The 21,129-nt window shown below is 41.0% G+C and overlaps 3 protein-coding genes across 3 annotated transcripts; all 3 read left to right on the top strand.

The window, feature by feature from the left end:
* Positions 1 to 155: 155 nt before the first annotated feature.
* LOC129095655 (beta-2-glycoprotein 1-like) lies at positions 156 to 3,499 on the top strand. The gene is made up of 8 exons (XM_054604184.1): positions 156 to 290; positions 518 to 697; positions 1,119 to 1,215; positions 1,330 to 1,406; positions 2,122 to 2,307; positions 2,394 to 2,573; positions 2,730 to 2,927; positions 3,338 to 3,499. The coding sequence occupies exons 1-8, from the start codon at positions 221 to 223 to the stop codon at positions 3,427 to 3,429; spliced, it is 1,080 nt and encodes a 359-aa protein (XP_054460159.1). The 5' UTR covers positions 156 to 220; the 3' UTR covers positions 3,430 to 3,499.
* Positions 3,500 to 4,243: 744 nt separating this feature from the next.
* LOC129095656 (beta-2-glycoprotein 1-like) lies at positions 4,244 to 8,728 on the top strand. The gene is made up of 8 exons (XM_054604185.1): positions 4,244 to 4,450; positions 5,091 to 5,267; positions 5,527 to 5,623; positions 6,415 to 6,491; positions 6,607 to 6,795; positions 7,279 to 7,458; positions 7,922 to 8,119; positions 8,613 to 8,728. Exons 1-8 carry the CDS (start codon positions 4,375 to 4,377, stop codon positions 8,675 to 8,677), a joined length of 1,059 nt encoding a protein of 352 aa, XP_054460160.1. The 5' UTR covers positions 4,244 to 4,374; the 3' UTR covers positions 8,678 to 8,728.
* A 2,860-nt stretch (positions 8,729 to 11,588) lies between these two features.
* Positions 11,589 to 20,973, top strand: nol11 (nucleolar protein 11). The gene is made up of 18 exons (XM_054604533.1): positions 11,589 to 11,841; positions 12,816 to 12,929; positions 13,390 to 13,446; positions 13,694 to 13,842; positions 14,031 to 14,088; positions 14,382 to 14,523; positions 15,382 to 15,588; positions 16,182 to 16,258; positions 16,719 to 16,842; positions 16,930 to 17,021; positions 17,491 to 17,556; positions 17,645 to 17,829; positions 18,057 to 18,182; positions 18,341 to 18,586; positions 18,785 to 18,863; positions 18,954 to 19,046; positions 19,775 to 19,882; positions 20,406 to 20,973. The coding sequence occupies exons 1-18, from the start codon at positions 11,695 to 11,697 to the stop codon at positions 20,517 to 20,519; spliced, it is 2,184 nt and encodes a 727-aa protein (XP_054460508.1). The 5' UTR covers positions 11,589 to 11,694; the 3' UTR covers positions 20,520 to 20,973.
* Positions 20,974 to 21,129: the final 156 nt, after the last annotated feature.

Below are 21,129 nucleotides of genomic sequence, written 5' to 3'. Positions count from 1 at the left end.
CCTCATTATTTATGAGTTCAAATCATGCTGCTTGCTTCCTGTACCAAATCAAGGTTATCGACTGGTTCTGGGTAAATATGCAGGAGTTAAGACCTTTGTGCTCAATCAATAGGAGCTTACACTGGCATCTGATTGGCGATTGGGGCGGGCTATCAGGGGCCCTTTTACCCAGCAGCAGCCTTCACGCTGGCTCCACTGAGGAGACTTCACTCCAGAGAAGATGGCTCCAGTGCTGGCTTTGATGGTCCTCTGCCAAGTGGCTTTATACACAACTGTAACATCCAAGAAAGGTAAAAAAATGGAGCAGGATGGTTGCTTTATTTGTATTTGAGCATGAATCAACTTTATTGTGCTTTTTGTCATGGGCTGCAAGTATTTCTGTTTGACTTTGACCTATTTTTTTAATCTTTTTTTTATAATTTTCCTTTATCTATTTTCCTTTTCTTACCTCATGCATTTTTTTGTACAAGATTCCTGTAATTCCTTATGTATTTGTTTAATTATATTTCTAATCCAGTATGTGGCCGTCCTTTTTTCGCTGACGGGATCGACGAGTTGAACCTAAAACATGTGTTTGAGGTTGGAGAGGAGCTGACACCCACATGTGAAACGGGGTACTCGCCTTCAACAGCGACCCCTCGGAGGATGACCTGCACCAGCACAGGAGCATGGACACAGTCAGACCTGGCGTGTTCCCGTGAGTTGTAACTTTGCACTTTTTGTCCTTTTACGCAGAGTGATGCAGAAGTGCAACACTAGAACAGCTGTAATTCTTAAATTGTTACAACCATGCAAAAGTAGAAGTTGTGAGCATGAATTCCAGCTTAATCTTCTCCTCCTGTCACATGACGAGGTCCAAATGCGAAGAACAAAATTCTTTAACGATCATTAACACTCTTTAATTATTCAAAATATATATCGACCAGGAAACAATACATTTAAAAATACAAGTGCAAAATACAGGTTTTCAGCAGTTTTATCAAAACATAGGGATATCAGTATTATATAGTCTGACTTAGTCCGTTAAGTCTTACCATAAAAATAAACCAATGACTCACATTTTGGTGCTCCTACAATGTGTATATATGCACAGTAGTACTGAACCATCTCTTCTGCAGCCAAGATGTGCCAAATCCCTCGACCTCTGCAGCCATTAGCAAGGGGGAGGACAGAAGCTCCATTCAAGAGTGTTCTCAACTACACATGTGATGACGGGTAAGATCGTTTGAGGTACAACAACAACAAAAAAGTCACTATACAGTTGCTAACAGATCATCACAAGGTGTGTTTTTCCAGTCATTTATCTGAGCTTGATGTGAACTTTGTCAGGTACGTCATGCAAGGAGCCAATGAGAGCAGCTGTTTACATGATGGCACCTGGAGCAATCCACCGCCTCTCTGCAAAGGTACTGGAGGAAAATATGTGCAGTGGAAATGGTAACAGACTCTGGGTCCTTCAATGGAGAGCAAACACAACATCCCCCCAAAACATTTTTTTATCGTAATTGTTTAGTTTTTTTAACTACATGTTAAAAAAAACTAAGTGAGATTATTTTGACAAGACAATGAACTTGTTCATTTTTGGCAATGTGCAGAACATATCTCACTTTTATACAGATGTGTAGTAGTATATTGAAGGGTAAGTATATTTAAAGTTGGATAACTCATTTTGTTGCTTAGAAAGTAGTATAAATGTCATTTTGACATCAGATCAATGTGGAATTTGCATTCTTAAAGGTGCTATATACGTGATTGGGAGCATTTCTATCGGCTCTCAACATGGCGTCGGAAGAGCCGGCGGCTTGCAGCTAACAGCGCTAACAGTGCTAACAACAGCAAAAGTGCTGACAGAGTAAACACTATCTACCCGGGGGAGATCCAGAGGGTTGTTGTTACGCTTCCAGTTGTAATTGTTGCTAAGTTAACCTGTGGGGGCACGCTCACATGAACAAGCTTGCACTAATAGCAGATAATACCAGCTATTTATGTGAACACTGTATCTCTACAGGCCATAGTTGTTTGCTGCTATATTAATGCTCTGAATGTCGTATATTGCACATTTAAGGCTCACAAAGAAGAAATGCAGCAGCGTTCTAGTGTGATCCTTTTTTCTTCTCACAGCTGTGAACTGTCAACTGCCCAGGCCACCTAGAGATGGAAGGATTGCCTATGATAAGCCAGTTCCTGGACGCACCGCCATGTATGGGCAAGGCTGGACATACGAGTGTAACCCACCCATGGCACCGAGTTTTGAGAGGGGATCCTGCATGGCTGATGGAAGTGCAACTGAGCCACCGGTGTGTCGAGGTACGCAGACCATGACAGTGTGCTCCGTGTTCTTTGACCATCTTTATCACTACTAATGTATGCCTCCTCATCTTTGTGGTCTTCAGTGGTGAGCTGCAGCATCCCGACAGGCATCCCGAATGGCTTCATCACCTTCGCTGTGATGAGACAACACGGCTACAAGGAAAAGGTTAAGTACGGCTGCAATGAGCATTATATTCTGGATGGAGAGGCTGAGATACAGTGTCAAAACTCAGGAAACTGGTCTGCCAAGCCCGTTTGCAGAGGTGAGTCATGGGAAAATCAGATCTTGAAAACTAATCTCAGGCTAATTTGATGTATTTATGATTTTGGATCAGCAGTCGAATGGTAAACTAGTATCCAAAATAAACTGAGAGAGTCTCGAGCCCCTTGGTTATTTAAAATGAGCTTTTTCCATCCAGCTCCCTGCGCAGTTGGCATCAAAAGAGGCCGTATCTCCTACAATGCCAAGAAGCTCTGGATCGCAGACCTGAAACCCAACAGAGTCCTCCATGGAGAACCCGTTTCCTTCTACTGTCTGAACAGAGCAGATAGTTGTGGCTACCCTGTGGCCAGCACCTGTAACGATGGGACCCTCCCCATCCCAGAGTGCTTTGTGGGTGAGTTATTGACATCCAAATATCAATCAAAACTCTGTAGTTCCACCCGTTGAGGTTTGAAAGCTCGACAGACAAACACATTTGCATTCAAAGGGTTTTTAGATTTTAAATTTAGGCACCAAGAACACTTTTACAGATACAAAACCTTTAAGAAAACTTGTTTCAGTTGAACTGTGTTAAATAAGCAGAGGAAAGTATTGTGTATACACTGTACCGCAAACACTATTCAACAGCAATGATAAACATTACACAAGGACAGGTTGTTGATATTTGACTCAACACTGAATTTGGGCATAATAAATCAGATTAGTCATTCCATGTTTTGGAGAGGCCCGAGATGTTTCCATGCAGAAATGCATTTTTTTTACAGATTACTGTAAAACATCTGCCTTTCTTTCTCTTTCTTTTAGAACCAGGCCGGGTGGAGTACACCATGAGGGCCAAAACCCTTCCATCAGAAATCACAATGTGTGCTGCTTCACCCCCTGCAACACCTGCATAACTTTGCAAGGAATGACCTGAAACACATTGTATAATGACAGAATGTGAATAAATGGATCATGCTACAGAGACAGATGCCACATTGTGTAGTTTTCAATCCGCTGATTCACACCAGTAGATACTGAACATACAGTACATACCCAGTAATGATGTTACAATGAAAACTGAAGATATGAACTATGTGTATCTGACTTCATTTCCCAGAAGATCTGATACCAATTCACACCTTATTCATGTGTGAATCTAATGTGAATGTGATCTCCCTCGTAAACTTCTATGTGACCTTAACCACTCTTAGGTGATATTACGCTGTGGTGCTTGGTATAACTGATGAAATGATGAGTGGTGAAATACCTTCAAGACAGTGGCACGGACTCACATAACAGCTGAGGCCATTAATAGATCAAACTAATGTATCATTTTATCTTCTCACATTTAGCAAATAAAGATTGTGTGCATGCGTGTTTACAGCGTCTGGCTTTGATGCACATTACCTCTGTAAGAGCCGTTTTTCTTTCATGTGTTGCTAAGTGAAACAAGAACATCATAAGCATTAATGGCGGGGTTTGAAAGCGAAATTTCTGGATATAAACATTCTAACACCTCATTACCGAAATTAGATTACGATGTTTTGATGCATCTTTGCTCTCTGAAATGGTTTGAGCAATGGCAAAATGGGGTCAAATGGAGTTTCATGATATTGCGGCAACAAGGGAAAGTCCACTGCTGGAGCTTTTCACTTCCAGTAAAATGTCAAAAAGGATAACATCTGTCATTGCAAAAAAGCAAGCAAAAAAAGAAAAGGAGGAGAAAATTACTCCCTGCTGCTCTTATCTGTTTACTCTAAGAGGAAACCAAACAGCTGTGAAAGAGGGAACAGAGATTCAGTGTGTGAAGCAGAGACCAAAGGAAAGAACAGAGGAGCGTCTGTACATTTCTACAAAGAATGGAACGCGTACTGGCTTTGGTTCTGCTGGGTCCATTTGTATTTTTTACCACCGTGACCTCCCAAGAAGACAATGGTATTTGCTGTTATTTCTTACTTTTTTTTTTACTTTTCATGGCTAGAACTGCATGTATTCACAGTCATTACTTTACTGTTTTCATGGCTTTAGTGTCAGGTTATCTCTGTAGGTTACATGAATAGGATAAAGACATTTGGTTAAGTAGTAAACCATGTTTAGTTTTTGAGGCATAAAAGGCAATTATCTCATTTAATTTGTTGTTTAAGATGGTTTGTTTCAAAATGTTGTTTTTCCAACATGAAGCTGACAGAAAAAATGTTTTTCCTGTCTTTATAGATAACTTAAACTCAGTAATCTTCACTAAAGAAATAGAATTTTATTTTCTTTTTTTTTAATCAATGTAAGTTTCAGCTACTCGCTTCCTGTCAAATGTTGTCATACTGTTTAAAGGGTTGACAACAATGAGCAATAGAGTGAAGCCCTGAAAGAGTTACACTCTTTTAGAATATCAACTTCCAGTAGATGTTGCTCTTGCTGCATTGAACATATTTTTTTGTACTGAACAGAAAACAGTATTATAATTATACGATAACTAAACTGTTAAGTACGAAGACAGTAAATAACTACACATACACACACATTCCTTCTAATTTGAGAGTCTAAACATAATCATAATTAAATCCATTTGTCCTTGCAGTGTGTTTCAGGCCTGTGCTGACTGCCAACATTGAGACGGATGGACTCCAGAGGTTCTTTAACCCCGGTGCGGAGTTAACACTGTCCTGTAAACAGGGATACACCCCTGTGTTTGGCCCTCGGAAGATCGTTTGTGCTGCCAGTGGAGAATGGACGAAAACCAAATTAATGTGCAAACGTGGGTCTCCATTATTCTAGTGAGAACTTGGGGTCAAATGTAAACACTTCAATCCAATTTTACTATGGTTATTTTTGATGTGGCATAGAAAAATGCAGTGCTTCAATACATTTCAGGGAGAATGTTATCAAGCATGGTATCAATTGTGATAATTGTACTTTTATCTATAATGATATTTGTATTTATATTTGTGTGTTTGCAACATAACTGAATAGGCCTCCATTCACACGTGTTTCCTGTATTATTTTCTCTCCTGCAGCAAAACGCTGTCCTTATCCTGAACCATTGTCTAACGGCGAAACGTACTATGAGGAAATCGTGTTCCAGAGTGTGATCAACCATACGTGTGATGAAGGGTAAAGCAAGAACATCCTGTTGAATTTCAGCATTTCAGCGTAATTTGCTCCCTCGGCCACCATGCTGTCCCCATTACACTGGTGGCATTTTTGAAAAATGCTAATAGGGGCCTCTTATCAAGCAAACAGGTCTGTTGAGCAGACAATACAATAGTAGAGGATGTAAAGTAAAGTGTAGACAACCCGCATCATCCTGTAAGTGAAGTGTGACGATAAACCAAAAAAACAAGTCTGGAATTGATTAGTGAATATGAAAGATCGGAAAACTAAAGGATTACTTCAAATTAGCAGGGCACACAGATGTTAATCTAATTTTGCCTGCGACCACGTGCCAAGTAAAGATTTCCTGGCAAGCATTTTATTGAATATATTCTTATACTATACAAGTTTACATAGTAAAAGGGACAAAGTGTGCGCAAATACACGCAAAAAAGAAACTAAACTGCATGGCACAAAGCAGGTCTGCACACTGTCAGGCAACATTTAGACCCACTTGAAAGGGAATAACTATTTATTTGGAGCTTAACAGTGTGCAGTTTACACATAGTATCATCACGATCAAATGCTTAAAAACTTTTGAGTTCTAAGTTTTGACTATTTAAGCATCAGCACACACAGCAAACAGAGCAACACAGAGCAGGTCCTCTTGATGGAGCTGGCCGCCATGTTTCTACAGTAGCCCAGAACCAAACACTGGATCCAAATAGTGCCATTCCTGCTTTTGTGTTTTTCTGTGAGCAAGGGTAGTTATCTAAACATGAACTGACTGAGAATCTGACTGCTCTGCACAGGTACATCATGACTGGAAGCAGCACTGCTGTGTGTCTTGCCAATGGAACATGGAGCTCACCAGAACCAGAGTGCAAGCGTATGTGAACAATTACATCTTTCTGCAAGGCCAGGGAAATAAATAAGAAAGCATAAAACTAGATTTTCATGAATTATATATATAAATTGGGCATATTCTGTCTCTTCTCTCATAGCCGTGTCCTGTGGTCTCGCACCGATCCCACAGTTTGGGATGATAATTTATGACAAGAGGATCAGAGGGAACGCCACTGATTACGGCCTCAGAGTGACGTACAAGTGTCTGCCTCCGCATGTAATTATTGGCAACGCAAGAGCAATGTGCACTCTCAACGGCAGCTGGACCAAGACACCTGAATGTCGAGGTATAAAGGTTTAAAGCCAGGAGCTTCTGTGATAGCACAAAAAAGAGTTAATGTGGCATTGCAATAAGTATTTACTGAGCACTGCAACCAGCATGGTGATGCTAACACACGTTATAATGATAATATGACAAATACAGTATGAGATTGGCTGAATAGTTCATTAATGGGCCAATAGGCTCGATGTGAAGTGTCTATAAACTACAAAACAGTTTTTGAGGATATGGGGCCATCTCACACTCCAGTGTTGGTAGTACATCTATAAAGTAATAACTATATAACAGTGGGAGCTGAAAGGAGACCCTTAAAATAAATTAGATGCAATGGCACCACCCTCTGGTCTTCACCATCTCCAGGGGAACGTTTTCCAATCAACTTCAACTGGTAAAGATATGAAAAACATATAGTGGCAGACTAAATGGTGTCTAGCTACGTTTTCATTAGTAGAGTCTCTCTAATGAATGGACTGAATTGCCCCTGTTACAGTGGTGACCTGCCCTGCACCGGAGAACATTGACAGAGGCTACATGTCAAGCGACGAACAGAGGGACTATGACTACCAGGAAACGGTCAAATATGGCTGCGATGGGGACTATGTGCTCGAAGGAAGCCTCCAGATTGTTTGTCAGCAAAATGGGAACTGGTCTGAAAAGCCATCCTGCAAAGGTAGGGCTGCAACTAATAATACTGTTATTTTACATTACAAACTCTGGTGATAGCCGCATTTCTTTGGTGATCTTGATAGGCGAAGGACCTGACACCTGTAGATGTTTTTGAGAGTTTAGTTAGTTAGTAAAAAAGGGTGGCAAAGGAACGTTCCCCCAGTTTGGATTTATTTATTCCTCTTTTCGACTCTGTCTTGGACTTTTGGTGTTGATAATTCCATCCCTGCCTTTTCCATTACTTTTACATGCAACTTTACTTCAATCCCACAACAAATTCTTTGATTGCATTGACCATCACATAAGTGTATACATGCATTTGGTAATGCAATCTATCTATCTATCTATCTATCTATCTATCTATCTATCTATCTATCTATCTATCTATCTATCTATCTATCTATCTATCTATCTATCTATCTATCTAGGTATAATGTTTTTTGTTTTCTTATACTTGTTACTTAAAGCTCCTTGCAGAGTTGGCATACAGAGAGGAAGGATATTATACAAAGGAAAACAAATCTGGATCGAAGACCTTCAACCTGACAGAGTCTTACACAAGGATATTGTCTCAGTCTACTGCATGGAGAAGGCCAAGGAGTGTGGTTATGCAGTGCCAACCCAGTGCATGGATGGAGAACTCAAAATCCCTGAATGCTTTGAGCGTAAGACATTTTTTATTTTTAATATATTCATCAGCAGTGCCAGCTTGTGCCCGCTGTTTTTGTAAAAAAAAAAAGGTCTTAACAGCTCATTTCTAACGAGATTTAAAGAAACAGTTTTTATCATCTATTATCTATTAACTATCAATAACATAACACATAAACTATCGGAACAGATGGTGCAGTACATGATCCAAGTGTTTCATAGCCAAGTAGTTCTCCCCTGTGTTCAAAATAATTGTTTTTATTCCCCATTATACCAATTCAAACAACACTGTAAAACACTGTAATAAAAAATATTCTCATATATATGTCATACATTTGAAAAAATGTAAATGCCAGGGCATATTTACGGTCTCCTTCAAATTATCACCAGGGTTGCTCATATCATTTCATATATTACTTGGAGCAGTTACACATCCCATCAGACCTTTTATTACCTCTATTATGTTAAGTGTATTCTGACCTGTTCTCTCTGTGTGTGTCTCTTTTTCAGAGCCCAGCAATTATGTTTATACCTTTAATTCAAGTTCACTTCCATCAGAAATCGCACACTGCTGAACCAGCAGTAGATCCCTTCGCTGATTATTATTAAACTACTTCCATATTAAATAGGTGTTGGTGTGTTATGGTTGGTGTTGTGGTTTTCTTATGTCTGTTCAGTCTTCTTGAACTTTAAATAAATAGCCATAATCATGGACTAGTAGGAGCCGGACAATGAGAAACATAAGAAAAAAACTAAATTTGTTAAGTACAAAGTATTTTATTCTTCAGATTTTCAGACTAACATAATACAGATCTGAAAAAAAAGAAAGGGTTTGGATTGAGTCCAGTTACTCTTCACTCTAGTATGCACAGGTCAAGATGATCTTTTACCTTTCTTTGTATATCTCCATTTCTGATCTTCATCATTTTTTCTTTTATTAAAATTAAACACATAGATTATGCAAATAATGTACTGTAATTAAAACACATAGCTTGTTTATGGATACTTCATAGTAAGGTCCTTGTTATACGTGTTAATGAAATGGTAATACTATTTATTGCCTCCTTTTTGTATCTCCAAAAAGCATGCTAACTGTCAATAAGTGTGAGATAAAGGATTTGTTAACCTTAATAAGGCATTGTTCTCGCTTTAGAACCTGTACCTGCACAAGGCATATTAACTGTTAATGTCCGGCTCTTGCCCAGGCAATGCTATAAATCCATGTGCGGTATCCCCATCCTCTGACCACGAGATTAAGCCGACATGCTGCTCTCTTTTAAGAGCCTGCCAAATTTGACTTTGAGATTTGGTTACACACTAAAACTTGTGTGTGCCAGAAGAAGAAAAAGGTCCTCCTGGCCAAATGAAGGCAGATTGGCCATGCAGAGACAAACCTGAAAATCCCATGTCCCCTGAGAAGGGTGAGCTGAAAAGAATCCTGCCCTGGTTAAAGTTGAAAAACGAGACTGCGTGCAAGAAGCAGCATCCTACTACATGACTAGCATATCACTGGGCACTCTACAACACTTACCATGACATCTGTGAAGACATACAATGTGCTTGTGAATTCCTCAGCTTTAACCGCCATTGCTCATGCCATTTGCGTGTAAATTATGCTATTCTTATACTCACAAAGTGTCGCTTTTGCTTATTGACCTCGAGGTAAAGAGGTCACTTCAGACAGACATTCACAATATTGAAGAGGACCAGGGGTTTTTAGCACTTGGTTTTTCAGAAGTGAGAACCGTTTACTATTTGCATGCAGTGTACCATTACAATACACCAACAGAGACCTTCTTGCGATGGGATCCCAACAACAACGACACCAAATTGGGCCAGTGGCGCAAAGTGCTTCCGGCACCCCTTGCTCGGACCAGATCCTTCTCGAACTATAATTTTGATCTCAATTACACAGTACCGGCCACATGCTTGTCCCTACTGAACCATTACAACTGTAAAGTTTCATGACTGAAACTTGCTCTGGTGTGACGCTATCACGTTGACAAAATCTGTCCACAGACAGACAGAAATATAAACACCTGGAAAACTACTCAAAGCCTGTTAGTTCCTGATACAGTCGGTGTCTACAGGGCCACATTTTGCCGTGATGACACACACACACAAAGGTAAAAACGATACCAGCCAAAAGCTGTCGCGTCGGGTAAAAATAACCCCCTCTCTTATTCTTTAACTTCCTCTCTCAACTCTGAAAAGCAGCATTGTGACATCTGGAAACTTTGGCTATTACTACCAGGGTGTGTGGCGAGCACTAGATGGCGCCACAGTTCGCCAATTAGATGTCTCTGCCAGCACTCAGTGTCTGAGGGGCAAGGAGGTCCTGGTGTTTGGAGACTCCACAGTCAGGCAGTGGTTTGAATTGCTCAGCGAAAAACTTCCAGGTAGATGATCCAAAAAGATTTCTGGAAATTTTCTTTACACTGCAGCTTAATCTGTTCTCCTCGTCATACCTTTTTAGATCTTCAGGCGTTTTCCATGCGCTCCACGGGAATAGCTGGACCTCACATGGCAGTGGACCATGTGAACTAGATCTTGGTGATATCCGGCTTCCACTGGGTTCCTTTCTGTATTAACTCTGTAGCAGTCAGCGAGCTACGTTATGCTTTCAATGCAATAGATGGGTTGATCGGAGGGCCTAACACTGTCCTAGTTATTGTCATCTGGGCTCACTTCAGTACTTTCCCCATAGAGATCTATATGCAGCATCTCCAGATTGTCTGCAGGGCAGTGGTGTGGCTGCTGAACAGGCCTCCAGCCATGAAGGTCCTCATCCGGACCGGGAACCCCAAAGAGTTGAAATCAGGCAGGATGTTTCCTTTTATAAGCTAGTTCCCTCCCTTTCTGCTTTTTTTCACCACATCCATTAGGTCCATCAAAAGGCTGCGGCCCAAATGCATCAGAATATGGCGTCTCCAGAACTTTGAGTTGACCTTTGAGATAAGGCACATATTCGATTACTTATATTGGTCCTTGGGGCAAAAAAAATAGGATTTAAAAACAACAAAACACAATTTTTATATCATCAATACAAATGAATGCAAATAAGTCAAGGTGGACTTCTTCTCCACGCCAGAAAAAGACAAACGGATCAGAATCACATTTTAACGTGATAACAACAAACATCTCTCGTTATAACAATACATGAGGCCTCTTATTCCAGAACAAGATAACAAGTTTGTTCTTATGACAAGAAAATGTTTTTGGGGTATAATGTGATAATGTGCATGTTGTAATAATCCTGTAATAACATGAAAATACATAATGTAATACCAATAAACCTTTTACAAAAGTTGTACAATGTCAATAAAATAACATTTTAATACTAAACTTTCGTACACTACAGACTTCAGATGATTTATCGCCATTGATGAAACCAAAAAGCACATCATATCGTTTTTAAAAAGTACACTGCGGTATAAACAAGCGTTTCTGTCTGCTAGTTTTCGCTTTACGCTGTGCGCGCTCGCTCCCGCGAGGTGCAAGGCGAATTCTCGGCGGGGCGTGCACAACCCGACAGACGAACCCTCGTCTATTCTCGCGATATCCTCCGGGATCTGCGTTCTTCTCGTCCAGCATGGCCGCGCTGTATGAGGGATACACGTTGTGCGGGCTCACTCCAGCTCAAAACCAGGCGAATTCAGGCATCCAGGGGGTCGAAGCGGAGAGAGACAGCGACCACGTCGTCGTCACCGACTCCACCAGATCCGTCACGCTGTACAAGGTAACGTTTAACGCGGGTTTAGAGGCGGCTCTCCCCCGCAGCTGACCACGGAGACCCGGATAACTCGTGTTGGCATCCTCGGCTGATCTCAGCAACGTGCGACAGGAAGCTCAAGAAACTGAGAAGACGCCACACATACCTGTAGATGTGATAGTGAGGATGCTATGCATGGACATAATAAACTCTGGTCGCTCAGGTTGTAGTAAGATACAGAAAACAGGTTAAAGAGGCTAAATATGCACGGCTGGAGCTGGTTTCCATTGCTGGGCTCTGATTGGATGTTTATCTAATGTATTGTTCCACATGTATATACAGTACCAGTCAAAAGGTTGGACACACCTTCTCATTCAATGATTTTTCTTTATTTTTTTTATTTTTTTTTCTGCATTGTATATTAATATTGAAGACATCCAAACTATGATAGGTCTGTTCACCTGCTACACGTTGAATCCATTTAAATTACCTTAAAATAAATACTAGTCATTTTCCTTCTAATAATATCACTGGTACATAAACACCACTAAAAAAAAATAAATAAATATATATATTTTATACAGTACCAGTCAAAAGTTTGGACACACCTTCTCATTCAACTACTTTGAAGAATGTAAAATATAAAACATATTCTGGTTTGTTGAGCATTTGTTTGTTTACCACATAATTCCATATGTGTTCCTTCATAGTTTGGATGTCTTCAATATTAATCTAAAATGTAGAAAATAAAAATAAAGAAAAACCATTGAATGAGAAAGTGAGTCCAAACTTTTGACTGGTACTGTATATTCTCATATCAACTTTCAAAATGTGCCTCACTTGCTTGTTTCATAATCTTTCTCAGCTATCATGAAGATAGTTACAGTCAAGTGATGGGGAAATGTTTTGTTTTGCGTCCAGATGAACCTTCTTGTGTGGATTAATGTTGTTAACTGGTCCTGTTTTTTTTTTTTTAATAAATGTTTTTGTGGATGTGACAGGTTTCGGACCAGAAGCCCCTGAGCAGCTGGACGGTGAAACAAGGACAGACTCTGACCTGTTCAGCAGTCTACAACTCACACACCAAGGAATATGTGGCAGTCTCAGACAGCAAGGTAGGCTCTCAGTCAGTGTTGTTGTTGTGCTTGTTACAGAGCACTTTCCTAACAGAAACCCAGCTGACTCACTGTCGGATTGAAATTGGGCAAAATGAATCAATTCTTCAATGCCACATTATGGTAGTTATTTCCAATTTCCCATACAACAAAAGAAAGAAGTGAACTTCAATGCAACAATGACTGCAACGTTGCTTTTTCAGTAAACTTCTACTAACTTAGTACATTAACTAATTCACTAGATTAGAAAATGTTCATTCTTCCATGTCCAAATGATTAGTTATTCACTGCACAGTGTTACCTCATTTAAAGGTTTGACCTTACTAATTGATGTGGTCCTTGATAAATAAACCAAATTCTTAATCACTTTGTCATTCATTTAGGCTCTGGGTGTCCCTGTAGAAATATCTGCCTGACACTGTCACAAAATAATGTCTGTTTGTGTTTTTTTTTTTTTAAGGTTATCAGAATTTGGAAGGAAGAAGACATACTCTTGGATAAGGCCTTCAAAGCGACCGTAAGTGAACTAGTTTGTACAATGTGTTGTCCGATCATGGCAGAAGTGATTACACCTGATCCAATGTGAAAAGCCTGTTGTCATAGAGACGGGTGAAACGTGATGGATCATACAATTGGAGATAATGACTTGGTGGTGTTTTCCACCAAGCATACTGGAAGAAGTTGGCTCTGAAACTACAATCCGAACCACTCCGGTCCAACTGAACACACCCTCATTGCTTCTCCTGTGTATACATTCTCTCCAGGTGTCATCAGATGTCTGGAGGGTCCACTGTGTGGCCGGAGGGGAGCCTGTGGTCTTGTTCCACAGAGGAGCTGTGAGGTTCCTGGACTCCCTACTTTCTGCTCCCCAGCAGCCCATTGAGGAAGTCCTGGCTCAAGAGGAGGCCATTAGGTCGGTATCACTGTGCCTTACAGCTCCAGTTAATCCTTTGTGTTATAATCCAGGTTGAGAGTGATGTTTTCATTTAAACAATTTATATTGACAATGAAATGTAAAATCGTGAGTAAAGACGTTCCTCATGCTGCAGTCCCATCTGTTCTGTCTTGTAGTGTGTTGATGATTGTTCCTTTTGTCTTTAGGTGGAGCACCAACATAGTGACGGAGTCACAGCAGTTTGTCATCTTCACAACCGAGCAGGTAACATCATTTTAATTGTTTGGCTTTTGACAGGAGACACAGAAGCTTATTACTAAAACTAAAAACGACTTCAGTTTTAAGCATTCATTGCACTTTTATCACAAAACCTAGCTATGAAAACAAATATTTCGAGGGCATGCTATGCTATGCATGTGAATGCCATGTATTGTTTGACCTGTTTACCAAAAACACATTTATTTTGTCCTTGTTTTCTCCATGGACATGTGCATCAACTCTTTGCTACTGGTATGTCTAAAGACCTGTTTGCCTTGGCTGTCAATGTTTTCCCACAGAAAGGAGATCATTTCCTGTACCTGCAGAGACTGAATCCCAACAGCCTACAGAGGTACCGGCTGGAGAGGGAGGAGCCGGGTCTTTCCCCGCTCAGCTTCTCTGTTTCCTACAGGGATAAACACATCCGCCTGCTTTACCTCTGTAAGTCTTGAGTTTCCGGTTGAAATTTTTTAGTGTCAGTGTGTTCATAGCACAGGCTAATATCGGCAACTTCCCTTTCTGTGCACTGCTTATTGTTTACAGACCGATTAGCAAGTTGAGATGCAAGAATGGAATCGGAGTTGTGAGACAACATGTACAGTACCAGTCAAAAGTTTGGACACACCTTCTCATTCAATGGTTTTTCTTTATATTTATTTAAAAAAAAAAAAATCTACATTGTAGATTAATATTGAAGACATCCAAACTATGAAGGAACACATATGGAATTATGTGGTAAACAAACAAATGCTCAACAAACCAGAATATGTTTTATATTTTACATTCTTCAAAGTAGTTGAATGAGAAGGTGTGTCCAAACTTTTGACTGGTACTGTACGACCGGTTTTAGTTTCACAGGTAGCCAATTTTACAAGCTCACTTTAAACCAATAAAGCTACGTCATCGTCAGACGATAGCCGGTAGTTTTGCAGTTTGTATTTCGACCGGAGCGATCTGGCTCTTCAGCCTCCACACGGTATACCAACAGAAACCAGAACAAATACTGTCCTGCTGCAAACAGATTCTACTTATGAATGCAGAGTCTGTTTATAGAGAGAGTTTTGTTTCTGGTTACGGTTTCCATAATGTGAGTTACTTTACAGATCGCAAACAAAAAAACAGCAGTGACGAGTTGTGGTTTTACTCCGTGTTTAATGTACACTTGCACATTTATTTTTAGCTTTGTGTCAAGTCACACATTGTGTTGCACAGGATGTTACATGCAAGATATTTAAGATAGCTGTTATTAGTTCCCCTCAATAAATGTTTTTTGTGCCTCATCATTTCCCCTCCTTCCAGACCCTAACGGTCATGTATACCAGAGTGTCGTCTCTGTGAGGGGCCCGGTGGCTGATGAGGGGGCCCAGCCTCTTCCGCTGCCCCGCAGCCTGCTGCTGGGTCTCCCTGTGGGCGATGGCCTGCTGGAGGAGGCATCGGCTCAGGCTCTGGACGACGCCCATGTAGCGGTTGTGGGGGTTCCACACCCCTCTGCCGGATCTGGAAAAGGTAAATGCGCTTTCATCACACTGCCTCAAACGAAGACCACAAGGGCTCTACTCGGACAGGCTCTCAGATATTATTTGCTTGATCATCTGGCTGGCTTTTCGCTCAGCTAAAAGTACTATTTTATGCAAGGCTGAACTTAAGTCAGTCAGTCTGGGATATTCTTCCAAGGCTTCAGTTAATCATACTTTTGAGTCAGCATGCACAACACGGAGAGCTGTGTCCTGAAGGTTTTAAGTATGAAAAGTTCACAGTGGAAAAGTGACAAAAAAATAATTTTAGTAGCTAATGCAGACATTAAATGATAACAATTATTATCAACAGCCTGCCAGTCTGCCGCCTCTACACTGTCATCTGTCTAATAAATAATCAAAATGAGGAAAGCAGGCATCACTTGATACAAGGTCATAGTGTTTTTTGGCTGACTAACTGACTAACTTTTTGATGACTAACTGACCAGAATTTGGTTTCTAGTGTCTGTGTCTTGTGCTGTGGGGTAATAAAGGCACCAGATTGATGACCTGAAGCTATGTGACTCCAGTATCTGATGCAAGTGTGTTTTGGTCTTAAACGATTCTGCCTTTTGTTTTTTTCAGACTTCCTCTGCATCTGGAATACCAATTTCCAGACACTTCAGGCAGGAAAAGAGATGGCGGGTAAAATCTACGGCCAGGTAGGAATGTTGTGGTGTGTGTGTGTGTGTGTGCGCTTATAACCCACCAAGAGAATGTTTCTCTAATGTCTCTGTTATATGATCAGTTGACCAAACAAATTGTTAATGATCTTTAGCTATGCTGACTGCAGGGCCCTGGAGCTCATACAGGACTATCACCAGTGTGAACACGTCCTTTGACGAGTATATGTGAACCCCCTCCCACCCACTCGAGCTTTCCCTCGTTAATATTACTGCAGGCCAAGGTTCCCTGTCCTTCCAGCTGCTGGGTGCTGATGGAGGACTGTATGACTTTGGTAGAGCATTGTGTCTGCTCTCCACCGTGACAGGGCTCACTGTCCCTCCTCACAACTTAATGGCAGTTTACATTTCTGATACTGACGCCCAAATAGTTCATATTATCACCATTAATCTATGTTAACTTTAATTCCTTTTGTTTGTTTGTTTGTTCTTGATCTAGCTGTGGAGTTTTTGCAACAAGGTATTCATCCCACATGGGAAAACCCTCTCTGTTATTCCATACGAGTGCCCCAAATCCTCCCTGGCCGCTGCACTTGGAAAACTGAGGCAGGCCAAGCCTGAAGGTGAGCTAAAACAAATATTCAGTACTGCAAAAACATTTGCCGATTTGCATATTTACTCTGAACACTGTGCCTTTCTCACTGCAACAGAGTCCAAAGCTACCACTTCTGTACCATCTTGGAATAACATCCTGCATGAAGAGAAAGCTCATCCCTCGAGAACAGTGGAGACCAGGAAGACGGTTTGTTGGATTTGAGACTTGAGACTAGAGACTAGACGGCTAATGCCAGAACTGCTGCTGCATTAATCCCACATGCTGTTTTCTTAAAAACTGGCTTTAAGTATTTCCCAGACTAACAGCTAGTTAGCACTAGCTCCATATGAAATTGTGATTTACAGTAGTTGCTGCCTGAAATTAGTTCTTTCTTCACAAAATGTACAAAATTCTGATTGTGGCAAGGCAAACACATGATACCACAGGGCTGCTGTTCTGTATTCTTTCTTTATCTGTGCATCTATAACGGTAACCTCAGTCAGTCTGTAAAGAGGTCTGTCTCGTCAAACAGATCATCCAGTCTTATACATGCTCCCACACTAGAACCATAATAATGTGACACCATTTTTGCAAATCAGCAATTCACTGCTTCGGTTCCTGAATTATCCTGTCAATGGTATCATCAATGTTTTTATTCCTCTCTATTTCCATACAGAGAACAAGCCGTAAGAGCCAATCAGCATCTAGTTTAACAAATGACCAAATTCTGGAGCTCATCAAGGTAACAAATATTTTATGGCTCTCATGCAAAACACACTGAAAAGGCATAATTGTATAATTTTAAAAAATATTTTAATTTCCTAATGCAGACAACACCAGTAGAAGAGGTCCAGAGAGAGGTGGAGTTGCTCCTCTCAAGGACCGACATCCAGGACCTGCAGCCCTTGGTGGGGCAGATTGCATCAACCCTGGTGTCCCGGAGCCTGGATGATCCAGCCTTCTACACCCCCAGCAGCCTGGCTCAGCTGGTGCACACCCGCTGCCTCTGCCACAGGTCAGTGAGGCACGGAATCAGGGAAATGTTGTTCTTTTAGAGAGACGCATATCTGAAAAATCCAAATATCAAATCTCAAAGCTATTTCTGAACCTGTCTGAATGCAAATGTCAGAATTGAGATGGTTTACATAATGAAGCCGAAAACCTGAATTGAATGACCCAGACTGCGTTTCCGAACCGTTATGTCTGTTGAATGTGTTCATTTACCATCATCACATTCAACAGTGTGTGTCCTGACCTTGTGCTCCTGGCCCTGGAGAGGAAGGACTACTTCCTGTGTCAGCTCTGCTTGCAGTTCTTCCCCGACATCCCTGAAGCTGTCACCTGTGCCTGCCTTAAGGCCTTTATCAGGTAAAACTGACAGCTATTGATTCAAGTCTCTGCCACAGGGTTATTTTGATAACTACCACTTGGGGGCACTAAAGTGACAAATATTTTGGATTATTATCCCTGTAATGGGAAATGGAAAACGATAAACAGTGTGTTGGTCTACCTTTTTCGTCTGTCAGTATGTCAGACGTTGATGCAGAGAATGCGAGCCTGGAGCCCGACAGCGTCTCCTCCATGGAAACCCTGATTGCTGGAGAGCGCGGGCCGGTCGGCTTGCAGAATGGTTTCAGCCCGTCCTCCGCTGGCGAGGACCGCTCGGACGGCCTCGTTGGTGCAGGCGGCACCAGAGCACCACAAGACAAGGAGAAGACCCTAACTCCACCAGAACAGATCTGTCCAGTGGGGTTACACAAAGCTGTTCTACTGTATCCTGTCAGTGCACCGTCACTCAGACGCAATGTTTGCACCACGCTGTCACATTTTGTTGTTTATCATCATGCAAAAACCACATCTTTTATACCAGCAGCAAGCTTTATGTTATGGTTAAACGGCGTAATTGCAGACTCTTTGGTCCGCAATGATATGAATTTACTTTGTATGAGATCTTAACTGGAGCTGTATAGAAATGAGGTCCTGCAGACGGCGTACAGTGACTCTTTCCTCCTCCCGCACCTAAAAGATCTCTCTTCCCAAAATGTTGTTGTGAGTAACCCATTGCACGTTTTTATAATGCCAACCATGCTCTAACAAAACGCTATTTGCAACGCTCAATGTTCTTTCTCATCCAATCAGCTCTTCCTCCAGTACCTGCAGTTCCTTTACCTGAAATATTCCCAAGATGCTTTCCCACAGATGCCTGGATCGAGATCACCAAGCCTGACTCAGGTCAGTGTCGATGTCTAACTACATGTTAAGGGTTTGCCACACTTGACATACCGGGGCAGCTCGTGTCTCCTGTCAGAACAAGACCCATTAAGTGACGAGTCCGGAGGCAGAAGAATATATTATTGCTGACAGATTGTCCAATCCAGATATGCTGGAAGTCAGACTGACATTTTGAGCTGAACTGTGTGCAGTCTGAATTAAGTTCAGCCACAGAGCATACAGTCAGCGCACTGTTTTTATAAGCTTCTTATATTACATTACATTACAGTCATTTAGCAGACGCTTTTATCCAAAGCGACTTACAATCAGTAGTATATTACATATCATTCACCCATTCACACACTGATGACAGGCTACCATGCAAGGAGCCACCATCAGACTATAACTAACATTCATGCAACATCCAGTCCACACCGATGGCAAGCCTTCGGGTTAAGCATCTTGCCCAAGGACACATCGACTGCCGAAGCCGGGTATCGAACCACCGACCCTCTGATTGGAGAACTACCTTGCTCTCCACTACGCCACAGCCGTATATTATATGTAACGAACATGTTAAAACACTGGAATTATGATAAATAGCAACTCTGCAATAATAAATGATACTTTGTCAGTGAATTGTTTATCACTAAATGTTGCGAATCAAAGGTTGGAATGCAACAATTCAGTCATTTCTGTTTGAAATGAATGAAAGGACTAACTCTGCTTTCCTTTGCATGTGATTGTAGATCATGGATTGGGTATGCTTGCTGCTGGACGCTCATTTCACAGTGCTGGTGATGACTCCAGAGGCCAAAGGCTTACTGCTGAACCTCCACAAATTTGTCAAGTCTCAGGTATCCAACAGTCTTCCTTTTTGTACGCTTTGCAACTGGCTGCATGTTAAATATTCAAGTAAAATGGAAAAACCAAAACATCAACAGTGTAAGGGATCACATACAAAAACTACAAATAACCATTTTGTGTGGTCTTGTTATGGTTGTCATACCTCAAAAACACCTGAATGGAATTTTGTCAACTTTGGGACAAACGTCCATTTGTACTCGAGGATTAATTTATTAGAAAAGGTCAAACGTCACTGTGATGTTTTTGATCATTACTCAAGAATTGATATAGTAGTTATGAGAATTGCACACAAATGTGGATAAAATGAGGACGTGATGACATTTGTTGGTTGGCGGAGGCATACAGCTGTGGGGCGCTAATTCCTGTCATAAAATGGCAAGGGATTGGGTGTTGGGTTGTGTATGGCAGCATCATACAGAGTACTGCAGTTTTTTTTTTTTTTAGAAAACTGTTACATCTGGTAACGTTATCCGTAAAAATATAATTAACGAAGATGCCTTGTTGTGTCCTCAGGTGAGACTGGTTTCTGAGCTTGGAAAGATCGAGGGCAGTCTCCAAGAGCTCAACAAGATGAAGATGGCGAAGGACGTGGGACAGTACTCCATTGAAATCATTGAGCTGTTTTAGAACGTGTATACTTTTAAAAACATCTTTGAGCATATTGTGTATTTCCAACTTTTCACCTGTAGTGGCTTCCAGGTTGTTTACCTGTCCCAAATGGTAAAATATTAAGTGTTTTTTTTGGGGAAAAAATGCTATCCATCAGATTTAAGATGTGTGAATTTCCCTGTATATGAATTCTTGGTGTAAGTTGCCAATGTCTTTGAACCATGTAAATGTGTTCAAGATGATAGAAATTTGACCATGAAGAAAATATGATTTGCCTGATGAATAAATCGCCTGCTCAATGTCAAACTGGTTAATAATTGTAAAATGCATACAATCATAGCAGGACTCTACCATTGAACAGAACTGTGAGAATGAATGGCTGCTTCTGTCAGCTGTGACTGTACTGGATTTTCCACAGGAAAGCCTTTTTATATTGAATACAAATATATAACTATCAGAAAACTAATCCATGTGTGCCTTTCTTTGTTTGTGTCATTAAATGGTACTATGAAATAATTGTGAAGTAGTGTGGGATGCATTGACGTCAGTGGTGCTCACCATGATGTTTGCAGGCTTTCACCATTTTATTATTCTGTATGGTTATTAGGTCATTGAACTTGTTTGTGCA

The sequence above is a fragment of the Anoplopoma fimbria genome, chromosome 9 (genome assembly GCF_027596085.1).
Source record: "Anoplopoma fimbria isolate UVic2021 breed Golden Eagle Sablefish chromosome 9, Afim_UVic_2022, whole genome shotgun sequence".
Classification (NCBI taxonomy): Eukaryota; Metazoa; Chordata; class Actinopteri; order Perciformes; family Anoplopomatidae; genus Anoplopoma; species Anoplopoma fimbria.
Note: the sequence above shows the minus strand (reverse complement) of the source record. Positions and strands in the feature narration are given on the sequence as shown.